The sequence below is a fragment of the Ovis canadensis genome, chromosome 3 (genome assembly GCF_042477335.2).
Source record: "Ovis canadensis isolate MfBH-ARS-UI-01 breed Bighorn chromosome 3, ARS-UI_OviCan_v2, whole genome shotgun sequence".
Classification (NCBI taxonomy): domain Eukaryota; kingdom Metazoa; phylum Chordata; class Mammalia; order Artiodactyla; family Bovidae; genus Ovis; species Ovis canadensis.
The window spans coordinates 61,981,296-62,000,576 of NC_091247.1; the positions used below are offsets into that span (position 1 = coordinate 61,981,296).

The 19,281-nt window shown below is 46.7% G+C and overlaps 1 protein-coding gene across 1 annotated transcript; it reads left to right on the top strand.

The window, feature by feature from the left end:
• Positions 1–1,856: 1,856 nt before the first annotated feature.
• On the top strand, positions 1,857–16,152 carry LOC138438121 (sulfotransferase 1C2-like). The gene is made up of 8 exons (XM_069586333.1): positions 1,857–1,913; positions 8,932–9,105; positions 9,380–9,505; positions 10,161–10,258; positions 10,753–10,879; positions 11,319–11,413; positions 11,560–11,740; positions 13,780–16,152. Exons 2-8 carry the CDS (start codon positions 8,958–8,960, stop codon positions 13,890–13,892), a joined length of 888 nt encoding a protein of 295 aa, XP_069442434.1. The 5' UTR covers positions 1,857–1,913; positions 8,932–8,957; the 3' UTR covers positions 13,893–16,152.
• Positions 16,153–19,281: the final 3,129 nt, after the last annotated feature.

The window sequence follows — 19,281 nt, forward strand, 5'->3', positions numbered from 1 at the left end:
TAAAAGGCAAGAACACATTTAGATGATCTTGACTAATGAAAGACGTTTTTTAAAACTTATTGTCTAGATGTGTTCAAATATAATTAGTATGTTACATGGCGTAACTTTAAGGTATAGACTGTGTCCATTTGACACAAGTGCACATCACAAAATGACTCCCACCAGAGTGTCACATATTTACAATTACTTCTTTGCAGTGAGAATGTTTATTATATACTTTCAAGTATACGACAAGTATTGTTAACTCTAGCCACCATGCTCTGCATTAAATCCCACAATTTATGGGCTTCCCAGGTAGTACTAGTGATAAAGAACCGGCCTGTCAGTACAGGAGATATAAGAGCCGCAGCTTTGATCCCTGGGTTGGGAAGAGCCCCTGGAGGAGGGCATGGCAAACCACTCCAGTATTCTTGCCTAGGAAATCTCATGGCCAGAGGAGCCTGGCAGGCTACAGTCCTGGGGTTGCAGAGAGTCGAACACAAGTGGCACGACTTGGTACACACATTCCTCTTTTAACTGGGAGTTTGTATCTTTTGACCAGCATCTCCCTATTCCTCCTGGCACCACCGTTTTACACTTTGACTCTGTTGTGAGTTCGACATGAAGATTCCACATGAAGTGATTCCATACAGCATTTGTCTTTGTGTGTCTTACCTGACTTCACACAGTGCCCTCAAGGTGCACCCACGTTGTACAATGTTGTGAACATGTAGGTTATGGCGTAGAATGAGGAGCCATACATCCTGGGCAACAGTTCTGCTTACTGGAAAGGTTGTGCTTTCCTCCGCTCCATCACGGAGCCACTGCTATCCTGGAGCATTGACCCAAAATCAAAATACAATTACGATGAAACTAATATAACGTTGCATGTCAATTATACTTCAATCTGAAAAGCCCAATTATGGAATTGCAGAGTTCTCAGTTAAGGTAATAAGAATCCTGTCAATTAACTAAAAGGGAGCAGAAAAATCATGGCAAATGGCCCCCATCCCATCCAGGATTAAGGTAAAATAATTCCAACTGAAGAACAGGAGCCAGTCTCATCACTCACTTGACATAAGACATGTTGTGTGCTGTGAACTTAGTCGTTTAGTCATATCCAACTCTTTGTAACCCCATGGACTGTAGCCCGCCGGGCTCCTCTATCCATGGAGATTCTCCAGGCAAGAATACTGGAGTGGGTTGCCATGCCCTCCTCCAGGGGATCTTCCCAAACCAGGGATGGAATCCAGGTCTCCCACACTGCAGACAGATTCTTTACCATCTAAGCCAGCAGGGAAGCCCATAAGATAGGTTAACAGGAGAAAAAACTAATTTAATTTTTACACACAGGATCCCATAGAAATATGAGACCCGAAGAAGTGACAAATAGGCAGCTTTTACACCTTTAGACAAAGATATAAATTTGTGAATAATAAACAAATTTGTGAATAACTGACAGAGAAAGAGTTTGGGGCATGGGTAAATTAATGAGAAAGTATCACCATCAGGAAGAAGGAAGTAGGTTTATTTACCCAGCCTTCTTGGCCCTGAATCCAGGTCTCTGGAAGTAAGGGTGCTTTTTCCTCTTATACGGGGAAGTGGAGGGCCCTTCACCCGGGAGATTTATCTCTAAGGCAAACAGAGTGATTCAGTCTCTTTCTTATATCCCCTATTTCTTAAGTAACTTTGACTAAAAAATTCTGGGGCAGCTGCTTGTGCCCCCGACAGCAAAAAGTTCCGGGTTACCACATGGGGGACACGAACCCCCCACAAGGTCCCCACTTCCTACAGGCCCTAGGACCCCTGACTCAGGTAATTTGAGCCTTGGCAGTTGCCATCCGGGCAGCTGGCCACATCCTTGGAAAGTGCCCTCTGAGCTCACTGACCTTTGGTCCAGCCTCTGGGGTCTGATTTTCAGCTGAGACTTGAAGGTAAGGATATGGCTTAAAAGAAATCCTTTTTTTTTTTTTTTCAGTATTCATTCTTAGTTTATTATAAAGGATAAAAAGCTACAAAATGCCAAACAGTATCTGACAGACTGGGATTTGAAGAGTTTCCTCAAAAGGGTAACCGAATATTGATTTTCACATCATTTTACTTAGCAACATAAAAAGAACAAGACATGTCTTCTAATTATCTCCACACATTCTGGTCCTAAAATTATGCATCTCCTTCTTCAATTCAAGACATCTTGGGATAGACACATGCTTTCTTTTGGCGATTCAATTCACATGATAGTATACATGTTAGAATGTCATTCTCCCAAATCATCCCACCCTCTCCCTCTCCCTCTGAGTCCAAAAGTCCGTTATACACATCTGTGTCTCTTTCCCTGTCTTGCATACAGGGTCGTCATTGCCATCTTCCTAAATTCCATATATATGTGTTAGTATACTGTATTGGTGTTTTTCTTTCTGGCTTACTTCACTCTGTATAATCGGCTCCAGTTTCATCCATCTCATCAGAACTGATTCAAATGAATTCTTTTTATCGGCTGAGTAATACTCCATTGTGTATATGTACCACAGCTTTCTTATCCATTCATCTGCTGATGGACATCTAGGTTGTTTCCATGTCCTGGCTATTATAAACAGTGCTGCGATGAACATTGGGGTACATGTGTCTCTTTCAATTCTGGTTTCCTCGGTGTGTATGCCCAGAAGTGGGATTGCTGGGTCATAAGGTAGTTCTATTTGCAATTTTTTAAGGAATCTCCACACTGTTCTCCATAGTGGCTGTACTAGTTTGCATTCCCACCAACAGTGTAGGAGGGTTCCCTTTTCTCCACACCCTCTCCAGCATTTATTGCTTGCAGATTTTTGGATCGCAGCCATTCTGACTGGTGTGAAGTGGTACCTCATTGTGGTTTTGATTTGCATTTCTCTAATAATGAGTGATGTTGAGCATCTTTTCATGTGTTTGTTAGCCATCCGTATGTCTTCTTTGGAGAAATGTCTATTTAGTTCCTTGGCCCATTTTTTGATTGGGTCGTTTATTTTTCTGGAGTTGAGCTGCATAAGTTGCTTGTATATTTTCGAGATTAGTTGTTTGTCAGTTGCTTCATTTGCTATTATTTTCTCCCATTCAGATGGCTGTCTTTTCACCTTGCTTATATTTTCCTTTGTTGTGCAGAAGCTTTTAATTTTAATTAGATCCCATTTGTTTATTTTTGCTTTTATTTCCAGCATTCTGGGAGGTGGATCATAGAGGATCCTGCTGTGATTTATGTCTGAGAGTGTTTTGCCTATGTTCTCCTCTAGGAGTTTTATAGTTTCTGATCTTACATTTAGATCTTTAATCCATTTTGAGTTTATTTTTGTGTGCGGTGTTAGAAAGTGATCTAGTTTCATTCTTTTACAAGTGGTTGACCAGTTTTCCCAGCACCACTTGTTAAAGAGATTGTCTTTACTCCATTGTATATTCTTGCCTCCTTTGTCAAAGATAAGGTGTCCATATGTGTGTGGATTTATCTCTGGGCTTTCTATTTTGTTCCATTGATCTATATGTCTGTCTTTGTGCCAGTACCATACTGTCTTGATGACTGTGGCTTTGTAGTAGAGCCTGAAGTCAGGCAAGTTGATTCCTCCAGTTCCATTCTTCTTTCTCAAGATTGCTTTGGCTATTCGAGGTTTTTTGTATTTCCATACAAAGCTTGAAATTATTTGTTCTAGTTCTGTGAAAAATGTGGCTGGTAGCTTGATAGGGATTGCATTGAATTTGTAAATTGCTTTGGGTAGTATACTCATTTTCACTATATTGATTCTTCCAATCCATGAACATGGTATATTTCTCCATCTATTAGTGTCCTCTTTGATTTCTTTCATCAGTGTTTTATAGTTTTCTATATATAGGTCTTTAGTTTCTTTAGGTAGATATATTCCTAAGTATTTTATTCTTTTCGTTGCAATGGTGAATGGAATTGTTTCCTTAATTTCTTTTTCTACTTTCTCATTATTCGTGTATAGGAATGCAAGGGATTTCTGTGTGTTGATTTTATATCCTGCAACTTTACTATATTCATTGATGAGCTCTAGTAATTTTCTGGTGGAGTCTTTAGGGTTTTCCATGTAGAGGATCATGTCATCTGCAAACAGTGAGAGTTTTACTTCTTCTTTTCCAATTTGGATTCCTTTTATTTCTTTTTCTGCTCTGATTGCTGTGGCCAAAACTTCCAGAACTATGTTGAATAGTAGCAGTGAAAGTGGACACCCTTGTCTTGTTCCTGACTTTAGGGGAAATGCTTTCAATTTTTCACCATTGAGGATAATGTTTGCTGTGGGTTTGTCATAGATAGCTTTTATTATGTTGAGATATGTTCCTTCTATTCCTGCTTTCTGGAGAGTTTTTATCATAAATGGATGTTGAATTTTGTCAAAGGCCTTCTCTGCATCTATAAAAGAAATCCTTTACTTAACTCATTGGTTTACTTTTCTAATCTTTACTGTTAGTAATGTAGGTGTGGCTATGTAGACAGGACTGATTAGCTCAAGCCAGAAAGAATTTTCACAAACCTAAAAAAGAGAGAGATTTTTGGTGCTGGATTTTGAGGCTTAATCAGGTTCATGTTTGGGGCAGAACCACATCGTAGGATGCATGTCCGTCACCAGGGGTGCCGTGTCTGCTTGTCTTTCTTTCCGGGATGTCAGAAGCCACGAATGTTAAATGCCTAGCTTCTTTCACCACTTTGGGCTGCAAGGCAACATTACAATTCTATGATTTATTATTCATCTATTGGCCAGAATGATTCTATGAAGAGAAACTTCTTTTATCTGCTATTAGCTATTCAGCAGAACAGTCATATAGAAAAGTCAGGAAGAACCACTTACTCTTTCCCTCCATTTATGATTTCAAACTAAAGAATTGGTTTCTAAGCTTCAGCAAAGACCTTTGTCATAGTCCCCTTCAGCTGTTATAACCATACACCACAGACTAAGCAGGTTACAACAAAAAGGTGTTTTGTCACAGCTCTGGAGGTGGAGGGCCTGGGTGTGGCCGGCCTGGTCTCTCCCGAGGTCTCTCTCCTGGGTGCGCAGGCTGTTCCTCACCCAGCCATCACTCTGTGCAGCAGCCACCCTGGCTTTAATCTCCAGCTCTAACAAGAACACACCCAGGTTGGATAAGGCCACCCTGGCCTCACCTTAACTCAGTCACCCCCTTAAAGTCTTGTTTGCAAATGCAGTCACACACTGAAGCCCTCGCGATTAGGGCTTCAGCATATGAACCTGGTAGGGACGGCACCTGTCTATAAAGGTGACCAGTGAGTGCATGCCTTTGCCACAGGGACAGAGCACCACAAACTCGGCCACTTGAGAGGACGCACACTATTCATCTGATGATTTTGGGAGTGAGAGCTCCAAGCAGGCATCTCAGGGCACTGGCTCGGGACTCATGCTTTCTGTCAGCAGAATTCAGCCCCTCTGACCGTGGGCCAAGGTCTGCGTCCCTGCAGTATCAGCTGGGGGTCCTTCTCAGCTCCCTGGGAGCATCCCTGGGCTTCTGTCCCCTCCCACTTTAGTCAGTGGTGGCCTGGGCGTCCCTCTGGCCTCTTGAGCTACTGCATTCCTCAACTGGCTTTTCCATGCCTCCGGCTCTCTTCTACCTGTCCTTAGGGGTCATGTTAGCCCCTCTGCCCCAGATAATCCAGGACGAGCCTATGGCCTTCATATCCTTAACCCTAATTCCATCGGCAAAGTCCCTTCACCAGACAGTGGAAGGAGCAGAAATTAAGACTTGGATACCTTTGAGGCTATTATTCTACCTAACACAATATATATTTTAAAAAGAAATATATCAAAATAATAACAACTCATGCAATAGGTTTTTTTTCTATTTTAAATTTTAAATTTTATGTAACATATATGTTTCCATTCATAATGAAAAGAGTAATTCTTTTTTTTAATTTATTTTTGGTCACAGTAGTCTTCATTGCTGTGCACAGGCTTTCTCTAGCTATGGCGAGCAGGGGCTCCTCTTTAGGTGCTGTGTGCAGGCTTATCACGGTAGTGGCTTCTTTTGTTGCAAAGCACAGGCTCTAGAGCACATGGGCTTCAGTAGCTGCAAGTGAGCTTAGTTGCCTCGTAGTATGTCGAGTCTTCCTGGACCAGGGATTGAACTTGAGTCCCATGCATTGGCAGGTGGATTCTTAACCACTGGCCCACTAGGGATATCCTAGCAGTTCTTTTTTATAACTGAAGTGTAACTGATTTACAATGTGTTAATTTCTGCTGCACAGCAAAGTGATTCTGTTAAGCATATGTATACATACTTTTTTTTTTTTTCATATAAGAGGTAATTCTTAATGAAGGAATGTGGAATTACCAGGCAGCCTTTGGCTGCATTCCTGAGCAAGTATTGTTGTTCAAGGGGCTCTGAGCAGCCTCACTTGTGTGAGGGTGTTAACATTCCTTCCTAATAAATCCTTGATTCATTTACAAATTAAAAGAGAAAAGTTTGTAGAAGACCTACAGTGAAAGGCCCCATTAGAAGCTTTGTTCTCTTCCCTCCACCCTCCTGAAACCCACCATAATCTCAGGACTTTTGTCCAAACTCTACCTTCTCTGACCCTTTGCAAACACAGCTGCCCTCAGTCTCCATTCTGAATGGCTGGACTTGCTCTGAGGTCAGGAACCCCTTAATGACACGCCTAGATGTGGTGAGCACTAGCCTCCCACCAGCTCCCTGGAGGGGCTGCACCAGCCCCCAACTCAATTTCCGGTAACTGTTTATAGGCTCATCTTCAGGAAGAAGATGGCAGGAAGAGAAGGCAGCTTCTCCTGCCTTTCATTTCTTTTAAACTTTTTATTTTGTACTGGGGTATAGTGGATTAAAAATGTGATAGTTTCAGGTGAACAGCAAAGGGACTTAGTCACACATACACATGTATCTATTCTCCCCAGACTCCCCTCCCATCCAGGCTGCCACATAACATTGAGCAGAGTTCCAGGTGCTATACAGTATGCCCTTGTTGGTCATCCATTCTAAATATGGCAGTGTGTACATTTCCGGAGAAGGCAACAGCAACCCGCTCCAGTACTCTCGCCTGGAAAATCCCATGGGTGGAGGAGCCTGCCTGGTAGGCTACATGGTACGACTGAGCGACTTCACTTTCACTTTTCACTTTCATGTGTTGGAGAAGGAAATGGCAACCCACTCCAGTGTTCTTGCCTGGAGAAACCCAGGGATGGGGGAGCCTGGTGGGCTGCCGTCTATGGGGTCGCACAGAGTCGGACACAACTGAAGCGACTTAGCAGCAGCAGCAGCAGCAGTATACATTTCCATTCCAAATTCCCTAACTATCCTGGAAGGACCCTTTCACTTTATTCAAGAGTCAGAATGAGTTAACAAGTATAGGGTATTCAGCCGAGCACATGTGAATCCAAGTATCCAGTGACTGTAAGATTCTGACTATTGCCAGTGTCCCTAGTGGCAGCAGACAGCACCTCTGGAATCACCGTAGCCAGCTATCCTAGGAAATAGTGGCAGCTCCTCCAGTCTTTCTCATTTCATGCATTTAACACTCTTTCAACAGAACAGCAAAAACAAACAACCTGATTCTAAGTCGGACAAAGAATTTAAATAGACATTCTCCAGAGGAAACACACAAATGACCAATGAGCACATTTGGGGGGAAATGAAACTCAAAAGCACAATGAGATGTCACCTCACACTCTTTAAGATGGCTACTATTAAATTAAAAAATAATAAAAAAAAAACAGAGAATAAATAACAAGTGTTGGTAAAGATGAAAAGAAACCAGAAACCTCATATACCACCAGTGGGGATGTAAAAGTGCAGCCACTGTGAGCAACGGGATGGCAAATCCTCAGAAGAGTGAGCTCATAAAAGGTCCAGCAATCCCACTTTTGAGTATTCACCCAAAAGAACTGAAAGCAGGATATTGAAGAAATATTTGTACACCCATGTTCATAGCAGCTTCATTCTCAACAGTTAAAAGTTGGAAGGGTCCATGCATGAATCAATGAATAAAATTCAGTCCTCATCAGCTTGTTTTTTTACAAACAGTTCTGTTGTTATTTTTACTGGGAATGTGTTAAATCTCTGATATTGAGATTTTCTATACAATTGTTTTTCCACTTATTTACGTCTTTTCTTTTTTTTTCCTCTGCACCTCACGGGAATGAAAATTTTCATTTATTTTTATGAATAAAGATTTATAGTGACTTCCCTGATAGTCCAGTGATGAAGACTTCACCTTTGATGTGGGTTCGAGTTCAATCTCTGGTCAGAGAACTAAGATTTCGCATGCCTCTCAGCCAAAAGAAAAAGACAAAATATGAAACAACAGCAATATTGTAACAAATTCAATAGACATCTTTAAAAAGGTCCACATAAAAAAATTTATATCTTATAGACTCTTTGTGAAACTCTATACCTGTGTTTGTATACATACTATATTTATATGTATATTTATATTTGGATTTTTCTTTTCTGCTGTTGTAAACAAGATCCTTTCTACCCTCATATCTTCATCTGTTGAGCTTGTACATGAACAATGTTCATGTTTTACATAATAAATTGGTACTCAGCCAAAAATAAATAAATAAATGAAATGCAGTGCTTTCTGAGGGTGAATTCACTCTCAGAAAGGAAGGAAATTCTGACACCTGCTACAACATGGATGGATCTTGAGGACATTATGGCAGGTCCTCAATGGACAAGCACTGTCTGATTCCCCTTGTGTGAGGTCCCTGGAGGAGTCAGATCCACAGAGACAGAGCATAGAATAGTGGAGGCCGGGGACAGGGGAGGGGATGAGGAATTAGTGTTCAATGAGTGGGTTCACTTTGGGAAGATAAGACATTCTGGAGATGGTGGTGATGGTTGCACAACAATGAGCTTGCACCTACAAGTGGATAAAACGGTATAAGTGTCATGTTATGAATACTGAACCACAATTTTTCAAAAACCTCCTCTATTCTCTGCCCACAGGGACTGCCGTCTCATCCCCAGACCCCATGGCCCTGACCACGGCGGGGACACAGCCCTCACTAGGGGAGGTGGCGGGGATCCCCCTGCCGGCCACCACTGTGGACAACTGGCACCAGATCCAGGGCTTCGAGGCCCAGTCGGACGACCTCCTCATCTGTACCTACCCTAAGTCAGGTAGCTGTGGGCTGGGTCACCAGGCTCCCTTGGGATCACAGTCTCTGGAGGGATGCCTGTGCGGGTCAGAGGGCCCTGCTCTCCTGCCCCAAGGACAGGCTCCTGGGGGAGCTTGAGCCCCTGGGTTTATGGGCTTACAGCTTTGGGGGCCCACCTGCAGGGCTGTGGGCCCTTGGGTGGGGGAGAGGTTGACCTGAACACCCGTCAGTCTACCAGGGTGCAGGAGGCAGTTGTCTGATCAGTTCCTGCCTCTCATCTCTCCATCTGGCCACAGGGACCACGTGGATCCAGGAAATTGTGGACTTGATTGAGCAGAGCGGGGATGTGGACAAGTGTCAGCGGGCGGCCATCCAACACCGCCACCCATTCCTCGAGTGGGCCCGTCTGCCCCAGCCCTCCGGTGAATGCTCCTCCCCGCTGCCCCACCCCCGGCCAGGGCTCTGGTTACGACTAGTGACCCTGCATTGACCAATAGGTCATCTCCCAGAGCCCAAGGTCAGCTGCCAGCTCCTCCTGGGGGTTTGGACACAGGTGCCAGGACATGTGTCCTCATCACAGTATCATCTGGTCGGTTTAAGGATGCGGAGGTATTTGCATCAGGGTCTGATTCCCACACAGGAGCAGCTGCTTCTAGGGAGAAGGTCGTGCCTTCTTGATCTCAGGGACATACTTTCCCCCCACCCATAACGCATTGATCACACAGAGGAATGTGCTGGGTTGGTGTCTCCAGGGAGCGAGTAGGAGTCAGGACCCATAGGCCATCAGGGTCATGGTTCTCAGAGAGGAAGGAAACAGCCAGCACACTGGGCAGGTCAGTGGGGATGGGGGCCTGTGCTCTGGTACCCCTCTCCCCTGGAACTCGGCTCCTCATCCCCAAACTGAGCTCCTGCAGCTGCAGAGTGTGTGCGCCACCCACAGGTAAAGGTCATGGTCCCCCCACAAAAGCCCCCAAGAGCAGAAAGGTAGGCGGGTGACCGACACTCTGGATAGAGCCCTGGACAGAAGTCCCCCTGTGATGCTTGTGGGACAAGGTCCTCCTCTCGACTTCTTTAAAGGTGTGGAGAAGGCCAGAGCGATGCCCCAGCCCCGGGTGCTGAGGACCCACCTCCCCGCCCAGCTGCTGCCTCCATCCTTCTGGGAAAGCAACTGCAAGGTACCAACATCTCAGGACAGAGGGGGCGAATGCTCCAACCCCAAACATCCTCCGTCATGTGTGCTTCTCCACCTCCCCGGCTGAGGATCCAGGGTCATGGTTGAGATGAAACCCACGGGATGCTTGGTGGAGACAGCAGAGGTACTGAGCGAAGGAACAATAGAGCCCGTGAGGCCTAGAACATATCCACCCTGTTACCATGAAGCTGACCTCCAGGGAGAACAGGATGAAGGCATTCGGGGGCCATCACAGCTTCTGTCTGTCAGGAGGTTTGGTTTCTGGATAAAGATTGTTCTAGGAGATCAAGGGGGCCACGAGGAATCAGCTGCCTTGTGGGGAGGAGCCAGGAAGGAAGGCGGGGACCCTGGGGAGTGTGAGCGGCACAGGCCAGGTGAGCAGCAGGCACAGGACCCCTGGGACAGCTCAGCGGTGGTGACCCTGTGAAAACCACCCTCTATGCCACTTCACCCCCTCTCTACACTCTTTCCTTCAAGTTCCTCTATGTTGCTCGAAATGCCAAGGACTGTCTGGTTTCCTACTACCACTTCCAGAGGATGAACCGGACACTTCCCGACCCGGGCACCTGGGACCAGTACTTTGAAACCTTCATCAGTGGAAAAGGTAGGGGGCCCCCTCCCATCTCTCCACCACCACGGCCATGAGGCTCAGCCAGGTCCCCACACACCACATGACCCCCCAGGACACTGAGTCCTCCCATGGCCACAGCAGACAACCCCACCAGATCCGGAAGCTTTTATTCCTGGCCACCTGACTGGCAGGGTCTCCCCTTTCCAAAAGCATCCCTGTCCCGTCATAAGGGCATTGTGATGACAGATAATATATGTGAAGCCGCGTTGGTAGGCAGGTTGAGATAAACTCCCCTGAGGCTGCCCCATTCCGCCTCACCTGCCACGTCAAACAGGTCACAACTCACGGATGTATCTGGCTGGTAATCTGTTTCCCTCTCTCTCCAATGCACTTGAGGTCAATCACATCCCTGAGGATTGGAAGGCTTTGCAGGGCCCTGCACGGGCTCTGCTGTGTTCTCTGTGTCTTACAGTCGCGTGGGGGTCCTGGTTCGAGCATGTGAGAGGCTGGTGGGAGCTGAGAAACAATGTCCGGATGCTCTTTCTCTTCTATGAGGACATCAAGAGGGTGAGTAGAGGCCACGTGGGTAGAGATCACGTCAGACCCAGCTCTGAGAGACCCTGGGCTGCTTCCAGGCTGCATGTCTTGCAAGGGAACAAGTGTGACCTTCTGACATGATGCGCCCTTCCATTGCCATGTTACCCTCCCCACAGGACCCAAAGCAGGAAATTCAGAAGGTGATGAAGTTCATGGAGAAGAACTTGGATGGAGCCGTGCTGGACACCATTGTCCAGGAGACGACATTTGAGAAGATGAAGGCAAACCCCATGACCAACCGTTCCACGGCTCCCAAGACCATCCTGGACCAGTCCATCTCCCCCTTCATGAGGAAAGGTGGGTGGGCTGCACAGACTGCACAGAGATGGGCATAAACCAAGTATTCTATCTGCCCAGTAGCATGGCGCCTGCCCTGCTGATAGGAGGGCGCTGGGCTTTACCAGTCCCAGGACAGTGCATCGTGCATCATGCCTGCTGCTGGAGGCTTTCAGAGAGGAGAGCTCACTGCTCTTTTGGGGGCCGGTCCAGACATCCTGGGGACGCCTGGCCTGAGACCTGGGACCCTGGCAGTAGCAAGGTCTGGGTCTTTGCTCTGAGGGTCTACACACACAAGATGAGGGCTTTTCTCCACCAACCAGCTTCCTGCCTTACTGCCCGTTGCTCCTTCTTCCTGCTTCGCAGTCTCTGCTCATCAGCCAGTCTCATCATGGCTGAACAGCATGACTTTCAATGGCAACTACTGCTCAGACCTACCTCCTTCTGTCATACTTCTTCATTCCAATTCCTAAGAGAGGGATCCTAATTGGCCCAGCTCATGTTTTTTATGGGGGCTTCCCAGGAGGCTCAGCGGTAAAGAACCCACCTGCCAATGCAGGAGACCTGGGTTCAATCCCTGGGTCAGAAAGATCCCCTGGAGAAGGGAATGGCAACCCACTCCAGCATTCTTGCCTGGAGTATCCCCATGGACAGAGGATCCTGGCGGGCTACAGTCCATGGGGTCATAAGAGTTGAACATGACTTAGCAATTGAACAACTGCAATGCCACAATATTTTCAAAGGGAAAAAATAAAACCCTTTATCACTGTTTAATTTTAAAAGTAATATATGTGATTATAAAAACATAAATTCACATTTTAAAAGTTCTCTTTACCAAAACCCTGCTCCCCAAAGCCCCTCTGTAGCAGTTTTATCGACACAGTCTCAGCTGTGGGGGCCATTGCTCTGCAACTTCTTCTCTTCTTTCTTCACCCAACTGGATTTCTTTTGCTGCATTTTCCAGTCTACAACAGCTTCTCTATTACTGAAACAAGCCAAGCAAATCCGCTTCTCTCCCTGGGTAGTCTCAGGTAAGGATCTGGTGAGCTGCCCGGCTCTCCACAGCCCCTCCCCTCAGCTCTGCAGAAATACAGGCACCATGGTGAGAGCCAACCCCACAAAATTCAGGCAAGTCCCCCACACACATTCCTCACTAGAGTCTCAAATGCGCCACAAGGGCAGGGCACAGTGCGACCAAGAAGCTCTCTTTGGGGGCTCGTGTCCAGATGCATCATAACTCATCAACTCTTCCCCAGGAGTCAGACTCTCAGCTCTGGCTGTTTTCAGTCCTTGTCTTTGTGAATCACACTCCAGCGAACTGCTCTGTGCCTATGTTCTCACATCCTGATACTCTTCCTTCTCTTGCATAATTTTCCAGAAGAGGCACTGGTGGGGCAAAGAGTATTTCCCTCTTTTGAAGTTATTTTCATAGTTACTGTTCGGTGAAAAAGAGTACCTCATTCACATTTTCCCCCCAAATCTTTTTCCTTTGGGCTGGAACTTACCTCCAGTGAACTGCAGCATACAATTAATAAGACTTGATAGATGAGCGCACACACGCAACCAGCACCCTAATCAAGCCTTAAACATCTTCCTCCCCACAAAGTCGCTTCTCCTGCCCCTCTCCAGGCCCTCTGCCCCCGGAGACGCTCCCTGTGCTTGTCCCTATCCCCACACCCATTGTGCCTGATCCTAGGCTCCCTTGAACAAATCAGGCAGCAGACTGTCTTGTATCTGGAGTCTTTTACTCAGTGGACATTTGGAGATTCTCCCAAGTGGCCGAGTGTTAGAAACGCATGCTTTCTCACTTCTCTGTGGTCGCCCTTCATGTGAACAGACCTCAGGTGGGGCCCAGTTGCAGCTCCTTTGGGTCGATCGTCCTCTGATTTAGGGGCTCTGACCTCTGATCAGGTGCTCTGGGGCGCATCTCAGCCAAGAGCAGCAAGAAGAGGGGTACCGCCGGGGACGAGGATGAGGCATTATGCAGGCACGCATCCCTTCTTCACTTGGGTCAGCAGGACTCCCAAGCAGTGATGCTCATCTGGGCTTTCCCCTTCTAGGAATCGTGGGGGATTGGAAAAACCACTTCACAGTGGCTCAGAATGAGAGATTTGATGAAATCTACAGGCAAAAGATGGAAGGCACCTCAATCAACTTTTGCACGGAGCTCTGAGTCAAATAGCAATAAAGAGGCAGCTATCAGGATACAGCCTCATCCTTCATCCTGACCCAAGAGCCTCGGAAAGCAGGCTGTCTACCAACTCTGTGCTCATCTCAACCATTCTTTCCAAAGTAAGAAACTAGATGGATTTATAACTAAGTCAAATACAAGACTTGAATACTGCAAGGACTTTTAAATTTTCCATTATTCTGGAAAGTGCATCCTAGTTCTCTAGTCTGTGACATAATTATATCTTCAGTGTCCGTATGCAAATAGTTGGCTACATCTCTACTGAGAGTATGAAAACTCTGACGTCAGAAACTCCAGCTGTGCTTGGTCCCAGGTCCCACCTGGTCACTGCGGGAAGGGACACTTGGAGGATGGGGCCAGTGCGCAGTCCTGAGGGTTCACGTTCTGATGTCCTTCCCTGGGACAAAGGGGAAGGGGCAAAGGGGAGGGACCAGATACTAATGCCTGACCTGAAGAGTCCTGGTGCTGAGTTGCCTAGGAAACATAAAGCTCAGGCAGTGAATTTTAATGGAAGAGGGACCTAGGAGACAGGGGAGTGGCATCAAGTGTCAGCCCAGACACGGTGGTCGGATTTGGAGGCACCAGAGTCTCACTCCAAGAGCCGGGCCCTCCAGGGACCCCGTCAGCAGCTGGGCCCTTCTCGCTCCCGCATTAGCTCTGCTGCTCTGTCCACACTCAGCAATTCACTTGTCTGTACCCACACTAAATCGTAAAGTCTTTTGTGTCTGGTCCCACATCTTAGTCAACATTCACTCCAGCACTTAAGGCAGCACCTGGCCTGGAATGTGTGTGCAGAAAGTACTTGAGGGCCAGTGGATGGCATGAGGGTGAATGACCACAGGAAAATAGGTACATGGCAGGTCACCAGTTTCCAGCTTCCAGAGAAGTTGGAACTAAAAGCCCCAACTTTCAGAGAAGGCAATGGCACCCCACTCCAGTATTCTTGCCTGGAAAATGCTATGGACAGAAGAGCCTAGTGGGCTGCAGTCCATGGGGGTCTTGAAGAGTCAGACACGACTGAGCAACTTCTCTTTCACTTTTCACTTTCATGCATTGGAGAAGGAAATGGCAACCCACTCCAGTGTTCTTGCCTGGAGAATCCCAGGGACGGGGGAGCCTGGTGGGCTGCTGTCTATGGGGTCACACAGAGTCGCACACGACTGAAGTGACTTAGCAGCAGCAGCAGCACTGAAGAGTCAGAAAAGAAAGTAAAAAATACCTGGAAACAGATGACAACAAAAATACAACAACCCAAAACCTATGGGACGCAGCAAATGTAGTTCTAAGAGGGACGCTTATAGCAATACAAGTTTACCTCAAGAAAAGAGAAAAATGCAAAATAAACAATCTAAACTTACACCTAAAGCAACTAGAAAAAGAACTACGAGAAGATAAGATGGTTAGATGGCATCTCCAATTCTATGGACTTGAGTTTGAGCAAACTCCAGGAGATAAAGAAGGACACGCGAACCTGGCGTGCTGCAGTCCATGGGGTCGCAGAGTCAGACACAACCCAACAACAGCAGCAACTGAGTTTTAATCATGGGTACATAAACTTCAAAGTAGCGGCTTTTTATTACATTAAAAAGTTGTCTCTATCCCCCACAGATTGAGATTTTAGATTATAAATTTTATGCCGTTTGGTTCCACATCTTACTCCCCTTTGTGGAGATTATTGATAACTCCAGAGGACCCCCCAGCCCCAAGCTGGATGAGTTTGTAACAGTTCAGATCTCTTCAGGTTTACTTCAGGTACAATCAGGGAACCTTCAATACCGAAGTGTTTCTGTATCTAAACAGTGGTGGATTCAGAATGAACAATGATACACAGTTGGTTTAAAGACAGAGATGCAGAACCTATTTGCTCACCTCTGTCAATTGCATGACTCCTTGGAATTTTTGCTTGTATTCTGATTTTAAAATGGTAAAATTTAAATGGATGTGAATTGTGATATATAAAATTTTCGTTTAGTGAGTTCAAAGTTTTGTTCACACAGAAAATAGTTTACTGATTTTGAATAACTTTAAAATTGAAATTTACTTTTCTAATAGTCAGTTATTTGCTTTAAAACTCAAGAATGAATCAAGAAAATGAAACATTACATCAGTGCTATGATTTAGTCACTGTCTGAATTGAACTTTTTCTGGACACTTTCGTTTTAGTAAAATAGACTTGTGATTTCTTTTTAACTGGAATGAGTCTATATACAGAGTGGAATAAAAGTTTGACTATGTTTTCTTACTGATGTTTTATTATTTGTTTCTACACATGATTAATACAGAAAATAATTATTTATATATGGGAAGAAAGTGATTTTTAAAAAAAAATGATTTGTTCCAGAGTTAGATACAGTCCAACCCATCAACTGCATTGTGGTTTGTTTGTTAAGTTACACTCGTTCCTATTCCTCGACAACTAGGAACCAAGCCCATGGACTTCAGTCTTAGTGAATCAGAGGGTCTAAAAATCTGTTCTGGGAGATTAGATGACCTGGGCATGCACATGTGCTACGTCACTTCAGTCACATCAGACTCTTTGTGCCCATGGACTGTACTCCACCAGGCTCCTCTGTCCATGGGATTCTCTAGGCAAGAATACTAGAGTGGGTTGCCACGCCTTCCTCTGGGAGATCTTCCCCACCCAGGAATCAAACCCATGTCTCTTAGGTCTCCTGCATTGGTAGGCAAGTTCTTTACCACTGAGCCACCTGAGAAGTCCTTAGATGGGCTGCAGGTTTTTAAAATACCTGCAAATCACCTCTATATCCACCCTTCCAACAACCCCAGGGAAACCCCATGCTTGGAGCACATTCTAACCAAGGTCCTAACAGAATGCAGACTTGCAGGTAAAAACACAATGTCTGTAATTGGACCAGCTCTCAACGGCTCACTAGGGAGAGCTCACAGGAACAGAGAGGTAGAAATAACACCCGTCCCAGGGTTGAGTATTTAAGCAACAAGCCAAGATGAGGAGGCCGTAGCATGCCCTCTGGCTGGACGCCTGGTCTTGTCAACAACCAGAAAGGGTGATTTTAAGAAGACATTTCATCTGAGAAAGAGTTCCATCCACGCTTCATTGGTTCACGACTGGACAGCAGCTTCGTGAATGCCAATGACACAGCGGTGAGGAAGACCCCTCCCAGAGGCTGCTGGGTGGGAAGTGAAACCAAGGTCAGGACAGTGAGGACCCTCACATGTGAGAGGCAGGTGGCCATGGTTCTCAGAGCACAGAGCTCACCAACTGTGGTTGGGTCTGAGGGTTTAGCCTCCCCAGAAGCTGCAGCGATGGCCTTGACCAGGAAAAGAGGACAAGCCAAGGGAGGGGACATGGGGAGAGACTCGTGGTGGAGGGGGTGCCACGCCTGTTCCAGGACAGAGGGAAGAACCTGAGCTCAGGGCCCACAGATGAGGTGAGAGGAAGATGGGTCTTGACCACAGTGCCCAAGATGCTCTTCATAATCCAAGAGCCTTGAGAACCGCCGAGCCTCTGAGAAAGAAGGTGACAGGTGGACCGACATTTCAGCATGTGCTCTGTGGGTGGAGGGGTGGGAGCAGACCGGGCCCAGGGCATTGAGGATGAGCTGCCTATTCTCCTTGCTTGATGTTCTGCTACAGTAAACCCTACACTTTCCTTCACCACAACCTGGTGTCAGCAGATTGGCAGTCAGATGAACAGACCCTGATTCTGTCGGTAATATAACCCTTAACTGAAAGGCATCCTGTGCTTGTCTTCATGACCGGGTTGGGAGGTGTGGTGGAGTAGTTACCTGATGCACTGGACAAGCCCGGGAGCCACAGATCAGGGCTGAGCTGACCCTGCCAGTCATTTGCCTGTGCTCACTGCCTCACTCTCTTGCCTCAGCTTCCTCATCTGGAAAATGGGGTCCACGATCATAGCTACTGTGATGTTGCGGTTTATAATAAGAAATACATATATTTGATCTTTATCTCGTTCCTAGCATAGATCTCCTAAAACCCTGGGGGTTTCCTAGCAGCAAAGGAGCCTTTTGTTATATTAATGTGTTGACTTTTGGAAAGTCCACACGAGGGTGATCAGGAGTGAGAACTTTGAGCGCGGCCCTGGACCTCTGGGGAGGGGAGGGATGGCTGCAAACTGAGTTCAGGCACCGGTGGTCAGTGATATAATCGACCAGCAGTGATGGAGCCTCTGTGTAGCCAGTTAGTTAGAGTCAGTCGCTCAGTCATGACCAACTCTTTGAGACCCCGTGGACTGTAGCCCTCCAGGCTCCTCTGTCCATGGAATTTCCCAGGCAAGAATACTGGAATGGGTTGCCATTTCCTTCTCCAAGGGGTCTTCCTGATCCAGGGGTCAAACGTGCATCTCCTGCATTGTGAGCTCACCATGTGAGCCACCAGGGAAACCTGCGTGAGCCCAAAGGGAGAGGTTTGGAGACCTTCTGGATTGGGGAACCCAGGAGGTCAAGGAGTTAATTTGGGCAAAGTCGAGTTTAAGGAAGGAATGAAGCAGATAGAGTTCTTGGATCTAAAGGCTAGGAGAAAAAGGAGATCTGAGCAAATCCCTACAGTTAGAGGACCCAGGATGCACCTGGAGGAATCAACACTTCTATTTACCGAACAAAGAAGAAAAGTCCTGAGCTTGTGCAAACCAGGAATAGGGCTTCCTGGCCCCAGGTCTCCTCGGATCTGCTAGAGGGCACTCCAGGGACCTGCTCTCACCTGCGGACTCTGGAGGGTACAGCAGGGTTTTCTCTCTTGCCCCCCCTGGCTCACCCTCCCCTCTCCTCCCCTGCAGACCACTCCACAGGATGACACTGGTTCCCCCGGCCTGGAACATGGAGTTGGCCCTTAGAAGCTTCTGTGAACAGGGAGGGTCCCACACCTCAACAGAGTCTCCTGTTCAGGGGAGGAAAGTCGGCCAGACCCATCCAGACACAAGGCCCCAGCCCCGCCTAGGGAGCCTTTGTGTACCAGCTCTTAGGCAAGTCAGTCCAGGCCCACCCCTGTGTACGGGTTCTAACACGAACACATAAAAGCGTGAAGAAAGAGACAGGCAAGCCCACTTGAATCCTCTCCCTCTGCTGCGAGGACGTGACCCTGCACATGTGTCCACAAAACACATTCCCACGTTCTGCAGGCCATGGCAGCTACACTGGGGCTCCTGGACCCTTGGGTTTAGACAAGCCAGCTGAACCACAATGGCCGGAAAAGTGCAAGAAAAACAGTGTTCTTCCCGTCCCAGAGGCAAGAATTATGCAACTGGCTCTACATCCTCTTTGGGTTCGGTAAATAGAAGTGCTTCTTGCTTTATGAGACCAATGTAATATTACTACCTCCAAGTACTTATCACCACACAAAACAGTTTCTTCTCCACCTGTTGTTGCTCTACTTG

Bases quoted from the DNA above. Each gene is read 5' to 3' on its own strand.
- LOC138438121 (XM_069586333.1), top strand. From the start codon at position 8,958: ATGGCCCTGACCACGGCGGGGACACAGCCCTCACTAGGGGAGGTGGCG. The intron at 9,506-10,160 runs GTGAATGCTCCT...ACTTCTTTAAAG, and splicing joins CCGTCTGCCCCAGCCCTCCG to GTGTGGAGAAGGCCAGAGCG. The intron at 10,259-10,752 runs GTACCAACATCT...CTTTCCTTCAAG, and splicing joins TCTGGGAAAGCAACTGCAAG to TTCCTCTATGTTGCTCGAAA.